The sequence below is a fragment of the Ambystoma mexicanum genome, chromosome 11 (genome assembly GCF_040938575.1).
Source record: "Ambystoma mexicanum isolate Mex_15411 chromosome 11, UKY_AmexF1_1, whole genome shotgun sequence".
Taxonomy (NCBI): domain Eukaryota; kingdom Metazoa; phylum Chordata; class Amphibia; order Caudata; family Ambystomatidae; genus Ambystoma; species Ambystoma mexicanum.
The window spans coordinates 1,117,745,130-1,117,762,128 of record NC_090934.1 but is presented as its reverse complement, the minus strand read 5'-3'; the positions used below and the strand labels follow the sequence as shown (position 1 = coordinate 1,117,762,128).

General features: G+C 42.7%; 1 protein-coding gene across 5 annotated transcripts in view; it reads left to right on the top strand.

The window, feature by feature from the left end:
• Nucleotides 1-16,999, top strand: part of SCAPER (S-phase cyclin A associated protein in the ER) — a 4,210,252-nt gene that overhangs the window by 3,795,665 nt on the left and 397,588 nt on the right. For all 5 annotated transcript variants that reach the window (XM_069624455.1, XM_069624453.1, XM_069624454.1 and 2 more), the window contains one exon: nt 11,729-11,884. In XM_069624455.1, coding sequence (XP_069480556.1) covers nt 11,729-11,884 — 156 coding nt within the window. The remainder of the gene's footprint in view (nt 1-11,728; nt 11,885-16,999) is intronic.

Sequence of the window (16,999 nt, the reverse complement as noted above, 5' to 3'; positions counted from 1 at the left end):
CGCCACCGGGTCGAAAAACCTCTTAAACTGTGGGCAGAAAAATCACAAGAATTATGGTATCATTTATAAAATTTTCACATGTCCGCTCTATGAGTTATTCATCTTTTTAAAGTTATGTTCTGGCTCCAAAGGGGTGTGGTTTACCCTCAGCACAAGGTTGAATTTCTGGTTTTTCCAGTTCTGCCAAGCCAGCTTGCTCTCACAGGCAGTGCTCCTCCCCTTTCCTCAGGAGGAAGCCACTTTTTACGACCATTTACGACTCCTGCCAATAAAACCTTTGCCTGAGCCAGGACAGGGCTTTGTTCACTTTCCTGCAGAGCACAGGTAATTCAATTATCAGATAGATGGCATATCCTTAGTGTGAGCAGCAAAAGGGCAGATAGGCCTGGGAACACAGCTGTGACTCAAGTTTCACTCCTGATGGGGGTAGTTGCCAGGCAGAATTCAGTTCCTTAAGCCAGGTTTCAGATAAAATGTCACTTTTTGTTCCCCAGTTCCTGCATTCAAATAAAACTAAACATTTTTACCTATGCAGCTAGAATGCTGATTCTAAGTGCAAAACTATGACATTTCAACAGTTACAAAGGCATGTGACACCAAACATAGGTCACTCATTTAATCTAAACATTTTCGATTTTAGTGTCTTTAAATCCAGTGCAACTTAAACTGCTGACTCCATAGCTCAGCCAGTTTTGTTATAAGCATTGTTCTGGGCTCTTCATTTCCCAGATTTTGTAGGCACACAAAACTCCATTCTACCAAATGTCTGCTGGTGTTCAGTGAATATTTTGCACATATTGCAATGTTTGAAATAGGCACTTTGGCTTGCCTTCAGAGAAACACAGGGTGGTTTTAAACTGCCGGCTTTTGGATAGTGGTGAGTACTGGTACTGCACCCATTTTTGGGATTTAAGAAAATGAATTCCCAACAATTCTAGGTTTGCTTTTGGCAATCAGCATTGCCATTCCCAATGGTTTCAGACTACTGTGTGGGTAGTCCAATGGTGGTTTTAGGCAGTGTCCTTCTGTGCCCATAACATCGGCAAAATGAGTGGCAGCCTATTCTTCATGCATTTCCCTGTGCATTTTCTGGGAAGCTCTGGCCATCATGAGGTTTTCCATGTCAGTACTGCACAGTTTTGAGGTAGGGCTCGGATGCATGGGTAAATACATCCCACAGAACAGAGGGTAAGTAGGAGAAAGCAAAAGTTAACCCACTTTGTGGAGGAAGTCTGCATCATCCCTTTCGAAGGAGAAGAGTCCCTGGAGGGTTAAGAGAAGAATATCTTCTCTTTCAGGGAGGGAGGGATTCCTCCCAAGGACAAATGGGTCTCAAAAGACCCTGATTTAGACTGGGTAAGTATGGAGACTGACCAAGAGTAACACATTCTTAACCCCCAACAATGTCACCCAGATAACCCTGAAAGCAATGAGGTATCCCCCAAGCAGGTACTGGCAACTGTCTCCAGGAAAAGGGGGACAGCAAAGAATCAGGGGAAAAAGGCACTTCCCAATCACAGGCCTTCCTGGACAACTCCAAAACTTCGATTGGAATGATATTTCCATCAAAGGGACTGCAGATCTGGAGATCAAAATTTGGCGAAATAGGGTGAAACACCCAGTAATGGTCGTCACTCCAGAGGGCACGCATTTTCTACTGGGGAATGACCTCCTGCTGAGGTTATCGCCCCTGATTGATTGTGTGAACAACGTCCTCTGGACTCAGACTAATCGGCCAATCAAATTAAAACAAAACACCAACTATGTGAGTTTGAATGGCACATGCCACATGATTGAACAACGGTACGACAAAATAGAATTCAGTTTTAGGAACAATGAAGTCCCAAACATCACTGTTATCTCTGTAGGAGAACAAACTGGTGATGGTAACCCTTCTCCATTTTTTAAAATTAACCTCCCTCCCAGTTTTAAGTGGCATTCCACACTGGAAGGAAATACTTTTATACCAATCCACAGTCAGAAGAAAACCCAAATCCCATGACAAAAGATGATGGAAAACCAGCTCAAAGTTTGACTGACATCCAGATAAAGGTTGATCAGCTGTTTTTCCCCATTGAGGTAAATGAGGGGGAGGGTCCTGTTCTCGCAAGAGTATGCCTGAATAACGGAAGAAGCTTCACGTGCGAAGCATTATTGAAAAAAGATCAGACCATTCCCACATTTAAATTGATAAGTGGGAAATGGGCCTGGAAACTCCAAATTCCAAACATCTCCTGCCTGGCAGGTGTATGCTAAAAGTTTCCATTGGCGACAAAAAGTATAGAACATAATTGTTGGGTTGTGAGAGATGTCTGCTCCGCCTTTTACTTAGGCGGTGACATTCTCAATCGATTCGCAATTAATTTGGACCTAATTAACCACAAGTCCTGGTCCCGACTGGGGGGTAACACCATGGGCTTTTACAACACTGAGAAAGCATTTGGGTCAGCTCAATTGATGCCGCATGCGGTTGAAGTTCAAGTGAGAGAAGAGGTTACCATCCCAGGACAGGTTCGACAATTTACAATTCCCCTGAAAATTAAGCGAGGAACCACAAAAACGAGGACACCTATATAAATCTGAACTATCATCTCCAACAGCAAGGTTTGTATTTACATCCAACACCCCTAATTGACCTAGAACATGACACCATTGGAATATTGGTGGATAACAGCGACCCTCGAAGTATTACTTTGGGCGCAGACACCTTTATTGTAATGGCAGTTGATGGCCAACATTATTCTATTGATTTAGGTAATGAGATTGTGGGACCAATTGCAAATGACTGCTTCCATATCGACGACGGTATCCCCTGCAAAAGATTTTTCACCAGGCAAGGGGACATTTCTTGGTGTACTCTTCCTGCCCTTTTGGTGGGGAAGAGGTAACCTGTGACATCAGGAAGGACGAGGTGGTATTCCGAGTCAACAGTGGCTACCTCCTATCCTTGAAATCTCATGTCCAGGCCAATACCATAACAAGAGATCTCTCCACCCAACTGAAGGATACTGCCGAAATTGCCAAGCCTGAGGTCTTTCCAGGCTTTAAGCAGATGGTCGAAGAACTAATCAATCTCCCTGATGCCTGTGAGACCGAGGAGCAAAAGCAGAAGCTGAAACAGGTGTTTCTAGAGTTTCAGGATATCTTTTCAGTGGATTCATAGGATTCTGGACGCACAGAGATACATTCAACCACCATACCTACGGACCCCGAGATAGCTTTAGTATTTGTGAAGCAATACTGGTTGTCTCTCGCGTCTATGGAGTCACTCACTGAGATTATTAAAAACGTAGAATTCCGTGGGATAATCTGTCTAATCCACAGTACCTTTAACAACCTGGTACTGGGGATACTTAAACCAAATGGCCAATGGAGACTTCGCGCAGACCTTGGGGAGTTAAATAAACAGGTCCACATGTCAAGGTCGCCCCTTCGCTACATCGATCAGGGACTGGCCCAGATCCCAGGGGTCAAAGGTGTATACTGCCATTGACCTGACCAATGGTTACTAGACAGTACCCATGAGTAGGGAAGACCAGTACAAACTTGCCTTTACCTTTGGGGGGCAGCAATAAACATGGACCCGAACCCCCTTTGGAAACATAAACTCTGGCAATGAATTTAATATCTACCTACATAAGGACATGCCCAACTTGGGCGAAAGGGGAAACTTGGCCTGTGTATGTCTTAATCAAGAGCTCAACTTTGGAGGAACACAGCTGAAATACGCTGTGTTCTGACCCTGTTGCAGAAAGCCGGAGCAAAACTGTCCTTTCAACACGCACAATGGTGTAAGACCCGCGTGAACTTCTTAGGGCATGAAATCACCCCTGTAAGCATTATTGAAATTGAAAGACTCTACTACTCTGCGAGAACTAAGAAGCCTTCTTGGACTCACTAATTATAGTAGAAAGTTAATTGAAGACTATGCAGAGATCACACGACCCGTGGTCTATTTATTAAAGGCCGGGATCAAGTGGGAGTGGGGTCCAGAACAGTCTGAGGCTGTAAAACAACTAAAGAGAAGCCTTTCCCAAGCCTCTTGTTTGGCTTACCCCATAAAGAACAAGGAGTTCTTCTTGGTGACAGGGTTCTCAGACACTTGCTTAACAGCGATATTATACCAAAAGCATGACCAGGTCAACAAAGTAATCTTGTATATGAGCATGACTTTGTCCACTGCGGAGGAAAAATTCAACGATTGTGAAAAAGCACTGCAGGCAACGTTCATCCAGGGGGTGCACATTATCGTGGGGACTTCTAATTAACCCTTGCAATATCTCCAAAGTACCGAATCCGAACAGGGAACGTGAGCAATTTCAGAATTACTTCCTGAATTCTGTCCACGCAAGGCTTTCCTGTGGAGGTAAAATATGGCCAAACCATGAAGAGTCCTCTAGCGCAAGGATTGGCTGACTTGCATGACTGCTTAAGAAAATTGTCTCGAGGATGAAAGTCTAAGGACCACGGACAATCTGGAGGTGTGCCTTACTTCCCTGCACAAGGTCTATGAGAAAGACACGCGTCGGGATACCCACAGTTTATGTGGATGGGTGCTCCTACCATGTTGAATCACGGGGGAAAAATAACTAGTGGCTGGCATTGGGAATGCCTGGGTGAATGATGCCCTGGAACCCTCTGCTGGGTACAACATAGGGCCCCGAAGTAGTCAGGTGGCAGAGTTGATGGCGATACATCAAGCCATCCTCACTGCCGTGCAACACCAAATCAAAGAACTGGCCATAATCACTGATTCAGATTATGTCAGGAATGGGTTCGTGGAACACCTTATTAATTTGAAAAATCGATGCATGCTGTGTGCAAATAATAAACCGCTGAAGCATGGGAAATTAATCCAATCAATTGATGATCTGGTAACCTCTAATGAGATGACCATCTATTGGAAAAAGATCAGAGGCCACTCCAAAATAGAGGGCCCAGACAAAACTGGAAATTACTTGGTTGACCAGTTAGCCAAAACCAGAGCCATTCACAGGGATCTCCTAGAAACCGAATCCCTGTTGGGGCAAATCCAGGTCACTGCTGTCACCAAGTCACAAACCCATGCCAAAAGTGAACTCTCAACTTCCCAGTATAGTAAAGAAACCCCAGATGCAGATTTGAGTACTGCCCAAAAAGAGGACCCAATTATTTCGAAATGTTAACATATTGAAGACCCTGTGAATTTTCCTCTGACAGAATCCGATTATATCAGGAAGGAGGATAACCGGGTGATGATGACATTTTCTAAAATGTTCCGAATCCAAGACGGTTTGTTGGCACGGAGATCCATATCTGGATGTGACAAGTGGGTAATACCTACCTCATTCCGAAGCCTGATGTTAAGTCACACCAATGACGTGGTCACTGCCAGTCATAGGGGGTTTCATACAACATTAGATATCTTGCGTGAGGTCGCATACTGGCCACACATGGGTCAGGACCTCAACCTATGCTTAAAGGAGTGTCTGGTGTGTGCACAGTTTCAGCCAAGTTCGCTCACACTTAGAGCTCCACTACAGTAAAGGAAAATGACACTGCCTTGGTCGGATTTGCAAGTCAATTTCATCAGGCCAGTCATTGGCTGCTCTAGAGGAAACAAGTACATGTTGACCTTGACATGCTTGATTACAAAGTGGGTGGAATGTCTTCCGGCCCCGAATTGTAAGGCGGAGACAGCTGCCGCACTAATGTTCAATCACATATTCTCTCATTTCGGCCATCTCCAAAGGATTCAGTCAGACCGATTAAGTCATATTACCAGTGAGGTGATGACCAAGATGTGGGAAATACTAGGGGTAAAGAGAAAACTCTGCATTGCCTACCGCCTAGCCTCGAGCGGGGGAGTCGAGAAGTACAATAAAACAATGGTGGGCATCTTGAAGAAGTTCGTGGAAAACGCTTAACCTAGTTGGGACATCCGATTACCGCTGTGCTGATGGCCATTAGGTTTACATCATCTTCTGCAACAAAAATGTCCCCGTTTGAGCTCATGACTGGATGAAAAATTGTGCTACCTCAGCATCTGCTCTACCAAAATCAAGAGCAGACCCTGATCACCACATCCATGACCCATGAGTACATTGAAAATTTAAGAAAAGACCTTCAGCACTGTTTTGCTCATGCTCAGCGCAATTTAGAAAAGTCGGCAGAGGGGATGGAAACCCACTACGACTTGAAGACTACCAAGAAGGAGTGCGAAGTAGGAGACAGGTTCTACCTGAACAATTTCCAAAGGAGTCAGACCAAAGAGCGGCATTTCCTCTCCTCTTCCTGCGGTGCCTTTGAAATTGTAGATAAAATCTCCTACAAGATCTGCATCCATAAAGGGAAGCACACGGAAGAGAAATGGGTCCATATCAATCAGTTGAAGAGCTGTCACCCCAGACAGACTTTATGACTGATTGAAGAGCTCAGTCAGGGTAGAACACAGGAACCAACAGAGGAATGAAAGGTAAGAATGGAAACCCAGATGGACAATCACACATTTACAGAGAATAAAACAATTCATACTTGGAATGTATCAAAAGTAGAGAAGGTTGTGTATTGTATATGTCAAGTTAAAAGCAACGTATAACTTTTGTTGTTGTCAATTTGTATGTCGATAACAACAGGGAAATAAGTACAGTATACAATACTTAACCTCTCTTTTACTCTTGGTAGATTAAATAACTCCTTGCTTTCTTCAGCTCAGAGGTTGAAGTTACCTGGGAAGAGAGGGGTCCAGGACCAAAACCCCAAAATCCAAAAAGAGTGGAGTGCAGACCAGAGCACCACTCCCTGAGGATGGGAAAAAGAGTGGATGTGCTCCAACGGGAAATTCCTGGAATGAACCAAAAGGAAGCAAAACCCCCACTCTCTCCTTGCTCTTTTCTCTTGAGTCACCTGAATCAATGAGCCGGGGTGAAGGAATGGTATTTGTGGGGTAAAATATACCCCTTGAATGTCAGAAATAAGAGGCCATGCCAGGGCAGTATTTAAGAGTGAAGCTGGCTGGTGCTATCCATTGGGAAATGCAGGCCAGTCCAAAACACTTATTTTTCTGACTTAAGGCCTAGTGACATGGAATGGTCCCATTTTTTGCTATTGTGGCGGAGCAACAAACCGCAAAAAATGTAGTTCCGCCCAGGAAGTGTGTGTCGAAATAAATGAGTATTTTCTGACTCACCATAAAATATAGAGGTCAAAAATACCTTTGTTCATCTGATTATCTGAAAGACCAAGGGAGTTGTCACATTATGAGATTTTTCAGAACACAAAATGTGAAACTCCCTGTCATTTTGAAATGATGTATCTTTTCCCCTTCCCCAGCCTACATCATACACTCCTCTCAATTCCTGGTACTATCAGCTGGCAGGGAGTTTGGTGTGGGGAGATGAAGGGAGCGAGCTAGCCAATCCCGACCGTGGGAATTATGACAAGGTTGGCGTGTCATCCGTGCTATAAGAGGGCAGGTTTGCATCAGAACAGGGCTTTTGCCTTTATTCCAGGAGATAGCCCGCTGCTGGACTATAGAGATTAACAGCTAGCAGAGAGGCAAGGAGAGCTACCAAGACCATCAGGGTAAACCTTGCTTGGAGACCTGGGAGCCATATCTGAGAGAGGATTGTCTGGAGCGACCTTGGTGTGGGAGAGGCCTGGTGTGAGCTGCCTACAAAAGAGGGTCCTACAAATATGACACGTGTCCTGAGCAAAGAGCAGAGAGCTCCCATGTAAGTAGATATTCCAAAGGCATCAATTCCGTGAGGGGCTATCTGCCTTATCCCTTTCCATTACTGGGTAAAGTGGGGCTGAAACTGGGTGGGCCCTTCGCACAAGGTATTAAATCTTATTCAAATTATTTCCCCATATGATATGATAGGGCATTTGTAACGTGCCTATACACAAGTGTTTCAAGGCGCGACGAGGCGGGGTGAAACAAGGGGAGACAGACAACGATCCTACTAGGCCAGGTGTCATTCAGATTGCGCCCATAGAAAACCACCATCTCTGTTGAAAATGAATTGTGTTGGGAACAGTCCGCCTTCATCCTTTTCATTAAATTGTGGGAAGGGGGAGACACTGTGTAGACCCTTAGCACATTTGATTAAAGTAACTCAATTAATTCCCTTGTAGAAAATCATGGGATGAGCTTTGTTAGAGTTCGAAACTAACAAAGTTCATGCCTCGTGTGTTAGTCCGGTATAGCCTATAAAGACTTGTTTGACTGTTTTCTGGAACCCCCAGCTTCTCTGCAGAAGGGGAGGTCCTGAATCCCAAGAAAAGTAATCCACAAAACACTGCTTTTTAAGTCAGTGTGGAGGGTGTAAAACAAAATTTCCCCTTCGTCCCCATTCATTTTAAATCAGAATTACAAAGCATTGCATCTCATCTGTATATGTGTGTTGCTAAACTTAAGGTCACCTTTATTCTAATTTTCTCTGACCAGAATTTTCAGGCATTGCTACTTATTTTCATGTGTGTTAAAAAACGATTTCCGTTTGGGTTTTTTATTCCAACTGTGCCTTTTAAATGAAAGCCTAAAAACAAAATGTCCCCTTTGTTCCCATTTTTCTCTGACCCATATGACAAATTCCTGCCTATCATTTTCATGTGTGTTGAAAAAGGATTTCCCTTTGAGTCTCTGTTCTCAACTGTGCCTTTCAAATGAAAGCCTAAAAACAGATTTTCCAATTGATTCCCTTGCCTCCCAAACCAGAATCCCAAAGCCTGTCGTTTGAATGTGTGTTGCAAAACTATTTTCCCATTGTATTGTGAATGGTTTCTATTGGTTACATTGAAATTAAATGTGTAGCAAGTTGTGACTGCATGTTTCAAAATTGTACCTTTGTTTTAATAGAGTTATCATTGTGATATCGGGTGTTGCCAAAGCATTGGTGGCCGATATTGGCTGCTGGTTTTCTTTGTCAAACCTTAAATACATAAATAAGTAAATATTCTTACAATACACCGGCTGGCTCCTAATCCATTGGATACACAGGGTATTTGTTGGGGTGGGTGCGAGACGGGTTGGAGGCCTCACCAAAGCGCTGAAAGAAATAGCGCTTTATTGTGTGCCAAATTGCTTGGGGGGGGGGGACTCCCTGAGTTGAGTTTGACCGCCTAATAAACTGTGACAAGAATTAGTGAGATGCAGGCCTTGTCTGCAACAGAGCCATATACGACATTTCACAAGTATAATGTGGTGTTGAGAACACACCCTAAATGTTTTCCTAAGGTAGTTGTCAGCTTTCCCTTGATCCAAGAGATAATGTTTTTTCCATCCCCCGCAAACAGATGTGGGAAAGAGTTCTGTATACACCTGACGTGCAGCGAGCACTTATATTTTATTTAGAACGATCAAACTCTTATAAAAAATCTGACAGCTTATTTGTTTCCTTTGGTGGTCAGCAAGCCAGTCTTCAGGTATTGACGGTGAAGATAGCAAGATGGATTGCCCCCTCTATCGCTGAAGCGTACAAACTGCAAAAGAAATCTGTACCAACGGCTTACACGCCTCAGGGCAGAGGCTACAGCTGTTGCTTTCCAAAGGAATGTTCCATGGGATGTCATCGGTAAGACAGAAACTTGGTCTTTGCTGTCTGCTTTTTGCAGACAGTACTGTATGCACACTTCAGCCAGAGCGGGCGCCAGGTTTGGCAAGGCAGTACTACAAGAACCTGTTTTCCTAGATTATTGCCATCCTCAATAGGAGATTAGTGTTATGTAATCTCCCATAAGTATGGAGGAAAGTGGACAGGATATAAGAGTAAGAACAAGCTACTCACCATAGTCACTTCTGTACTCTTAACCCATAGTCCCCTTTCCTCCATGCGCCCTGCCCGCCGTCCCCCATTAATTAGGCTGTTAGTCAGATGTCTAGTGTATGCAAGGACCGACTGCTGTTCACTCTAGGTGGAGCTAGCCACGCCCAGGATGTAGTGCCTACCGTGCAACCTACATTCCTTAATGGGAAATTTACTTTGTGCTGTTCGAAAGCGTTTTTATGGTCCCGTCCCCACACAATGGATCCCATAAGTATGGAGGAAAGGGGATTGCCAACTAAGAGTACAGAAGTCACTACAGTGATAACTTTTTCTATTCAGAAGGCACCAAACGCTTCAGCAATTCTTCTCCGATTATTCCCCATTACTCAAACTCACCCCAGTTTAGCTGCATGAATCTAATTCCATACATTTTGCATGGAAAGAAATCTGAGACTAGGAAAACTGGTAATATGGTTCATCTTTAATATTGCTCCCAAAAATAACCTCGTACTTCTTTATTCCAACATTTAACTACTCTATACTTTTGGCAAACCCGCACTTCCAAAATTGGTTGCACAGTCTTGCAAACAGTCAACACTTCTCAAAACCTAATCTAAATGGGGGTAGATTTCTAAACGTCTAAATCTGCAAATTGAGGATCTAAACTCCCATTGACAAACGCACCCATGTATGTCAGAATATAGCATGTGGGCATTTACAAGGATTTCTGCACATGCCGCAAATTACTTGCCCACCGTGCAACAAAATGTGAGTTCCCAGCTATTACTGTGCAGTTTTACATATATGCTTTGGACCTCATTACGAGTTGGGCCTTAGCCCTAAAATGCGGCGATAACGCTATTACCGCCACATTTAAGGGTTGGCCCAATCACGAGTTGGGCAAAAGCTGGAGGTAAAAATCTCTACTTACCGCCTGTTTTGGATGCTAATTACTTCGGCGCTAATAGCGCCCTGCAACCCCCATTGGGTCCAATTGACCCAATGGGGAATTACAGCTGTACCACAACTCGTGATCCTGCGCAACTTGCGCCGGACCGATTTGCGGTAATGCTAATAGTGTTATGCAGTATCGCGGCGCATTTACCGGCAGGATACCACCCAACACGTGATGAGGCCCTTTGTATCTTTATCATGTATGTTTATTGCATAATACCTTTGGCACACCCAGAGTTTTGTTCTCGAACTCGATAGGCGAGTCCTATTTTTCACGAAAAACATGATTTAAAGCCTTGGGCTGGCGCTGCAGTTCGCAAACTACACAGCTCTGCAATTTCATTGAAAATTCATAGATAAATGGTTGCAAGACATGCGCCTTAAAGGTGAGTGACTGCATAAGCATACTCTTCGAATTAAATCTTAGAAATGCGACGACCTGCTGCACCCATATAGATTTGTATATGGAATGTTAATTGTGCAGGGCGTATTGCACACTATGGTCAACCCGATGTCTAATGTGAATGTTATTTTGCACACATACACCTAAGAATTGATTTGCCTAATGTCTTCGAACTACTGTACAACTATACTTTGCACTGATTGTGTAATATGTATGGTTAATATGTGCTTATGGGGACTTTTCTTTACTCGTAGAAAGTGTTTATGTGTGTGTGTATATCTATGCAGATATCTATCCATATATATGTCTAGTCCCACCAAAAAAACTAAATGTACAAAGGGTCACACTCCCACATCATATTTGAACTATATCTTAATGTGCAAGTCCAAATGTCGGATACAAAAAATGCAGAGATTGTGGAGGGCTTTGAAGGCCAGAAATGTTACCAGCAACAATATAAATGCATCTAATTTTAAAAAGCGTTGTGGCAATTGTTCCGAGTGTCGGTTCTTAGTGGGTGTTCTGTTTGAATCTGTAAATGAGTACGGTGCCATGCTCGTGGTTCACCAGTAATGGCCCGGACAGGATTTCTTGCGCATAATGCCCTCTTTTCTTCTGCTCACAGCTATGTGGTGAACATCGGATTAATAGACAAGCTGTCGGACTGCTTCCTTTCCGTCCAAGGACCCGTTGACGAGAATCCCAAAATAGCGGTCTTTCTACAGAGCGCGGCGGCCTTATTACATGGACTATGCCGCCTCTGCTTCGCTGTCACAGGAAGGTATGTGGCTGTTTAACCATGCATTGTATTCCGAGCCACCATGCTATGTATTTGGCGAGTCACTTGTGCTCTCTGCATTCGGGTCATTCGTCGCATTATCGCTAGCCATATACGAGGCTATGCTATGGTTTGTCAATACACGTCCCTAAACAGAAACGTGCCTTCTGTCTGTAAACGGTGCGCCTCGCAGATTATTTGTTGGGTGTACCTTCATTTTTACAAATTCTCCCGTAAACTCAGTTCTTTAGAAAATCAAAATTACTTTGCGATAATGCCTTACGAAATGCTACGTACATTGTGCATGCAGACCTGTTTACCAGCCGCAGAGGCTTTTTACCAGTAGCACATAGAAAGCCACACTTTGAAGTCCCACTCACTTCTAGTGCATTCATGAATGACCCACCTGCTTTTCTCCGTGGGGGGGGGGGTGGATCATATATATCTGCGCCAAGAAACCACGCAGGTGGCAACAATGCGTTGCATAGGAACCTTTAACATCGCATGCCATCTCTTAGGCAGCACTCAGCTAGTATTTGAGAAAGGTGACAATTGATAAAAGACCACATTACACAAATAGTTGTTTCCTCTCGTTGAAGTAATGATAACTATATTATCGTGGACTAGTGTATCCCTATGCACATTCTCCACTGCTTGCCCACACATCCTCTGAGGCTTTCCCATCGTTCTTGCTACTACTAAGGCTTGTTTGCTCAGACGTTGCTAGTTGCTCATAGGGTGTCACCCCAGAATTGGGGCTCTAAATGAAATGCAAGTATCAAGAACATTGCATTTTGGTAGTGTGGGAGTGTATAGTTAGTTCTTGGTCTCCCTTTCTTTTTGAATATGCAGAACAATAGTGGCTACCAGTCACTTCTCTTACGCTGCTGAGAGGATAATCTTGGTTTGGCATCTGGCCCAAAACAAACATCCTGCGCTTTTATTTTTTCATTAGCGAAGCAATCCTCAGAAATTATATTGCCTCTTCCCTGGGCAGCACTCTATCCATCACACACCTTTTGTCATCTTGGACGGCAAGTGCCGCTAATGCTACGTTAAACTGCGATGAAGGCACGGATACTGATGCTATCAGCCTTTAATTTTGTACCCACTAAGACATAATTACTCATTATGTTGCCTGTCAGATCTTTCAGACTACAACGCCCATAATTCTTCACCACTGACTATGTTGGCTAGGGCAAATTTGAGTTGTAGTCCAAAACATCAGGAGGGTCACGTAAGTAATTATGCTATTAGAGAACTATACCAGTAGCCTTCTTGGTGTCATAAACCAGAAACACGATCGACTGGCATGAATAACAATGTGAACATGGTAGGAACTATCCAAATTTATCTCAAAGCAACTTACTTGCAGGGTTTAAATAAACTTCTTCAAATAACAGGTGAGTTGAGAATTCTCATTTAGCATTGGCTTCGGTTGTGAACGCTCATTTTTCATATTTACCATATGCATAATTAGTCGTTTCAAGGCACCATCTGTTGTGGTGCAATTTTTCACAAAATAAAAGGAATCAATTTGGCTCCAGCTTTGCTATTTGCACAGTAAGTTAAGGATTTTACCTCATATGTCTCCCCATCATTTATAATTGAAAAGTTGGGCTATATTTATTCAGTCAGCCGTGTATCACCGAAATAAGGAAGAAAGAAAACCAGCCGGATCTATTTCTGTACAAAGTGCATCATAGTACCAATTAAACCGTAACTTATGGTTAGGTGAAATTTGAAGCAATCCTTTTTTGTTCCATTCTCTGCTGATTTGCTGCACTCTTTCCCTTGTTGCTGCCAACATGTCTATAACTGGCAACTCAAATAGAAACACAAGCTCCCATTCCGGCCATACCAAAGCGTTATTTATTAGGTAATCTGATACATATATACTCACAGAAGTGAATTTACAGTTAAGAATCAGATTACATCACACATTACAGAAGAAATTGAAAAAGTTTTATTCTCTTACATTTGTCCTCATCCATGTAAAGTTCACCACATTTTTCATCATTGTTTTCATGGTCCAAAAGAATGCTGTGAAAAAAAGTGTTTTTTGTATTGGGGTTTCCATAGAGCCACAAAATACATGCTTCGGATTCATATCTCAAAATTGTTTTCTTCGATTTCCAAGATCTTTGACACACACACATAGCTCTGACATTGAACACCCATGAAAATTCAAATATATGATCAGTAAAATTCGAGTTATTCACTTTTGATGAAAAAAGAAATTAATCAGTATACTCATAGGTGTGCAAAATATACCAACAGAACAAAACCGCAAAGGAGGAACTAATGAAAACACCACATTGTGGGGTGCATTTAAGGCCCGGAAACAGAAATCCCTGTCACCTGAAAAACTGCATTAAACATTGCCACCAAAAAAGGCTGTACATTGCTTTCCTTGGCACATGTGTGGCAAGCATTTGAACAATGCAACCCAAAGAATGGCTCAGCGTTTGCTTCTCTTTCATCTGAATAACAAGAAGTTATGCACTGCATTGAAGAACGGCCCTGTGTTTGCTTTATGCCATCTAATACCAAAAAGATACGCGCTACATAAAAAAAGACCTTGTCTTACTGTTAATCTGTTAATTCACATGAGGGGCAAGGATTTCAACATTGCAACCTGACACAGCTTTTTTTTTTTTTACCTTTCATGTGAACAGCAGCGCTCTAAACATTGCAAATGAAAAACGGGTTGTTTTTTTCTTTTTATCCCATGTCAAATCGAAAGAACCCTGTGCAGGGGGCTTACGCATCTGTGTCCATGGACCAACAGTAAATGCAAACCCGTTCAAAAGGACAAATTGAAAGAAAATCCCATGACCTACAGAACTGCATTTCAAACATTGAATGAAATACGGCTTGCACGTGTTTGAAGGAAAATAAGAAAATTGACGTTTAAAAGCCAATGTGAAACGATAGCTTTTGCTTGCACAGAAATGTCAGTGAATATGTGTGGGTTGGCTATGCAATGTACATTATGTTTGTCCCCACAAGATTTCAGTCACCTTGGAAAAACGCTCAGGATACCAGCAAACCAGTTTTTGGGCTCAGGCACAAAAATCAATTGAATACCTTGCCTCCCACCGGAAGTCGCACATATAAGTGAACCATTCTGCAATGACATGTGATGTTGCTGAGGGTGTGATAATTCTCTGCCAGACTAGAAGGCAGTACTAGCAGGGAGGAAAAAGAAAGCAAGTGAGGAGAGAGCTTGACTAAGAAGTGTGAGTTCCTGTGGGGGATGAAGCACCACCCTCCCATATGTGACAGATCCTTCAAATTGACATTAAAGGCTTGATTCATTTTAGGCATTTTTTGCAGCACTCAAAATAAGAAGTAATTTAGTTTTCTGCTGTTTTTCCATGTGATTTCCAGGCGGTTGTTTAGAGACTAAGTGCATGTTCCTAGGACTCTGTGGACTGAAATGACCAGTAAAGACTAGTTTCTGGCTGATTTAAAAATGGTACAAATATGACAGTTGGTGGAAAGATGAACATTATGAATATGCTTGATCATTTGCAGAGTTATAACTATTATACATTTTACGAAAATGACCAGAGTGTGCCAAAGGGCCATTCTACCTTGTACAGAGTTGACGATCGGCTTACTTAATTCCCTGTGACCCACTCAAACCGCATCTCTAATGCATACGTCGGTGGTTAGTAGAAATATGAAGTTATGAAGCATAACTGGGTTTTGTCAAAAAGTGGCCAAGGGAGCAAAGAACTGTAATAAATGCCAAACAGACAGGTGGTGCTCTCCTCCCTTGAACCAATGATGCCAGGGGGCAGGGAGAGGAATGGCAGACTATCCTATCCCAGGGTAGGAGTAATTCTAGAGTACTTCCCCCAGATTGTAAAATGAATGATGTCATTTGGGCTATATAAGGGGGGACTGTACTAGAAACAGGAGATCTGCACACAAGAATCCGGGGAGGCAGGAGAAGGAGGACGGAGAGGAGGTGGCTGATCCCATTCCAAGGAGAGGGCAGAGACCAGACCCCTTGCCTAGCTGTCCAGAGAGTCCTGAGATCCAGCTGGCTGTCCAGAAACCCAAACCAAGGCTTACTTTGTAAGTAGCAAATAACCCCAGCCCTGAATTGCATAATCTTTTCCTTTTTGCAACATAACCCCATTGTCAAGCCCATTGAAAATCCTATTCAAAGTCCCAAATTGCCAGTATAATTTATTCACCTTTCCATAGAAGAATCTGTATTAGCCTGTGTATGTTAGCGTATTCCTTTGATAAATCTTTAGTTGTCTGTATAAATCGTTAGTATAATTTTGAAATAAATCAATTAATTCCCCCATTGATATTTACGTTCAATATTGTTGACATTCGAAATCAACAATCTTGTTGAGTGTTTTTATTAACTATAGTCATTGAAGTATAGCCTCAACAGAATTAGTCTCCTTGTAACTGAAAACCGAATTTGCCTGTGCATCGTGTGCCCCATGAACCTCTAACTTGCATCAGTCCTATTAAATAACCCAAACGTAGTCCCATTAAGAGCAACCTCTTTAGTTTAGAATCCTATCTGTTATGTGCCTCTGTCCTTGTCCTTGAAAAACGATTTCCGATTTTGAAAGCGAAACCCTTTTTTTAGCTGCCTGTCATTGTAAATCCTGTGTAAAACAAATTTCCATTTGTATTTTTCTTTTGCATTTACATTCTCCCCAAAATCGATTTTCCTACCTTGTTTCCACGTTGTCCTGGTGTGCTGATTAGTAGTCTCTAAGCTTACCTATCTCCTCAAGTGTAGCAACACGAATTTCCTTTCTAGCTGTGAGTTGTGAGTAACTGTGCGAGTAATAATCCAAATCCGATTCTGCTTTTTTGCTCCAAAAATGGTTATCATTTTGTTTTCTGACTTCCCATCTTGGGGTGGTGGGCTTTATTCCAAATCCGACTATTCTCTCTCTATCTTTACTCGTTGACACTGCCTTCTATTCAAAGGAATTAAGTTAGCTGATGTTTTGGAGTGAGTGTGGCAGGGGGATTGCTTTACCTTGGTGCTATCATTTGTTTTAAAACTGTGTCTCCTGTTTTGTCATTAAAGATCCGTGTGAACTGTGTTAGGATTTCTGAACCAATTGTTCT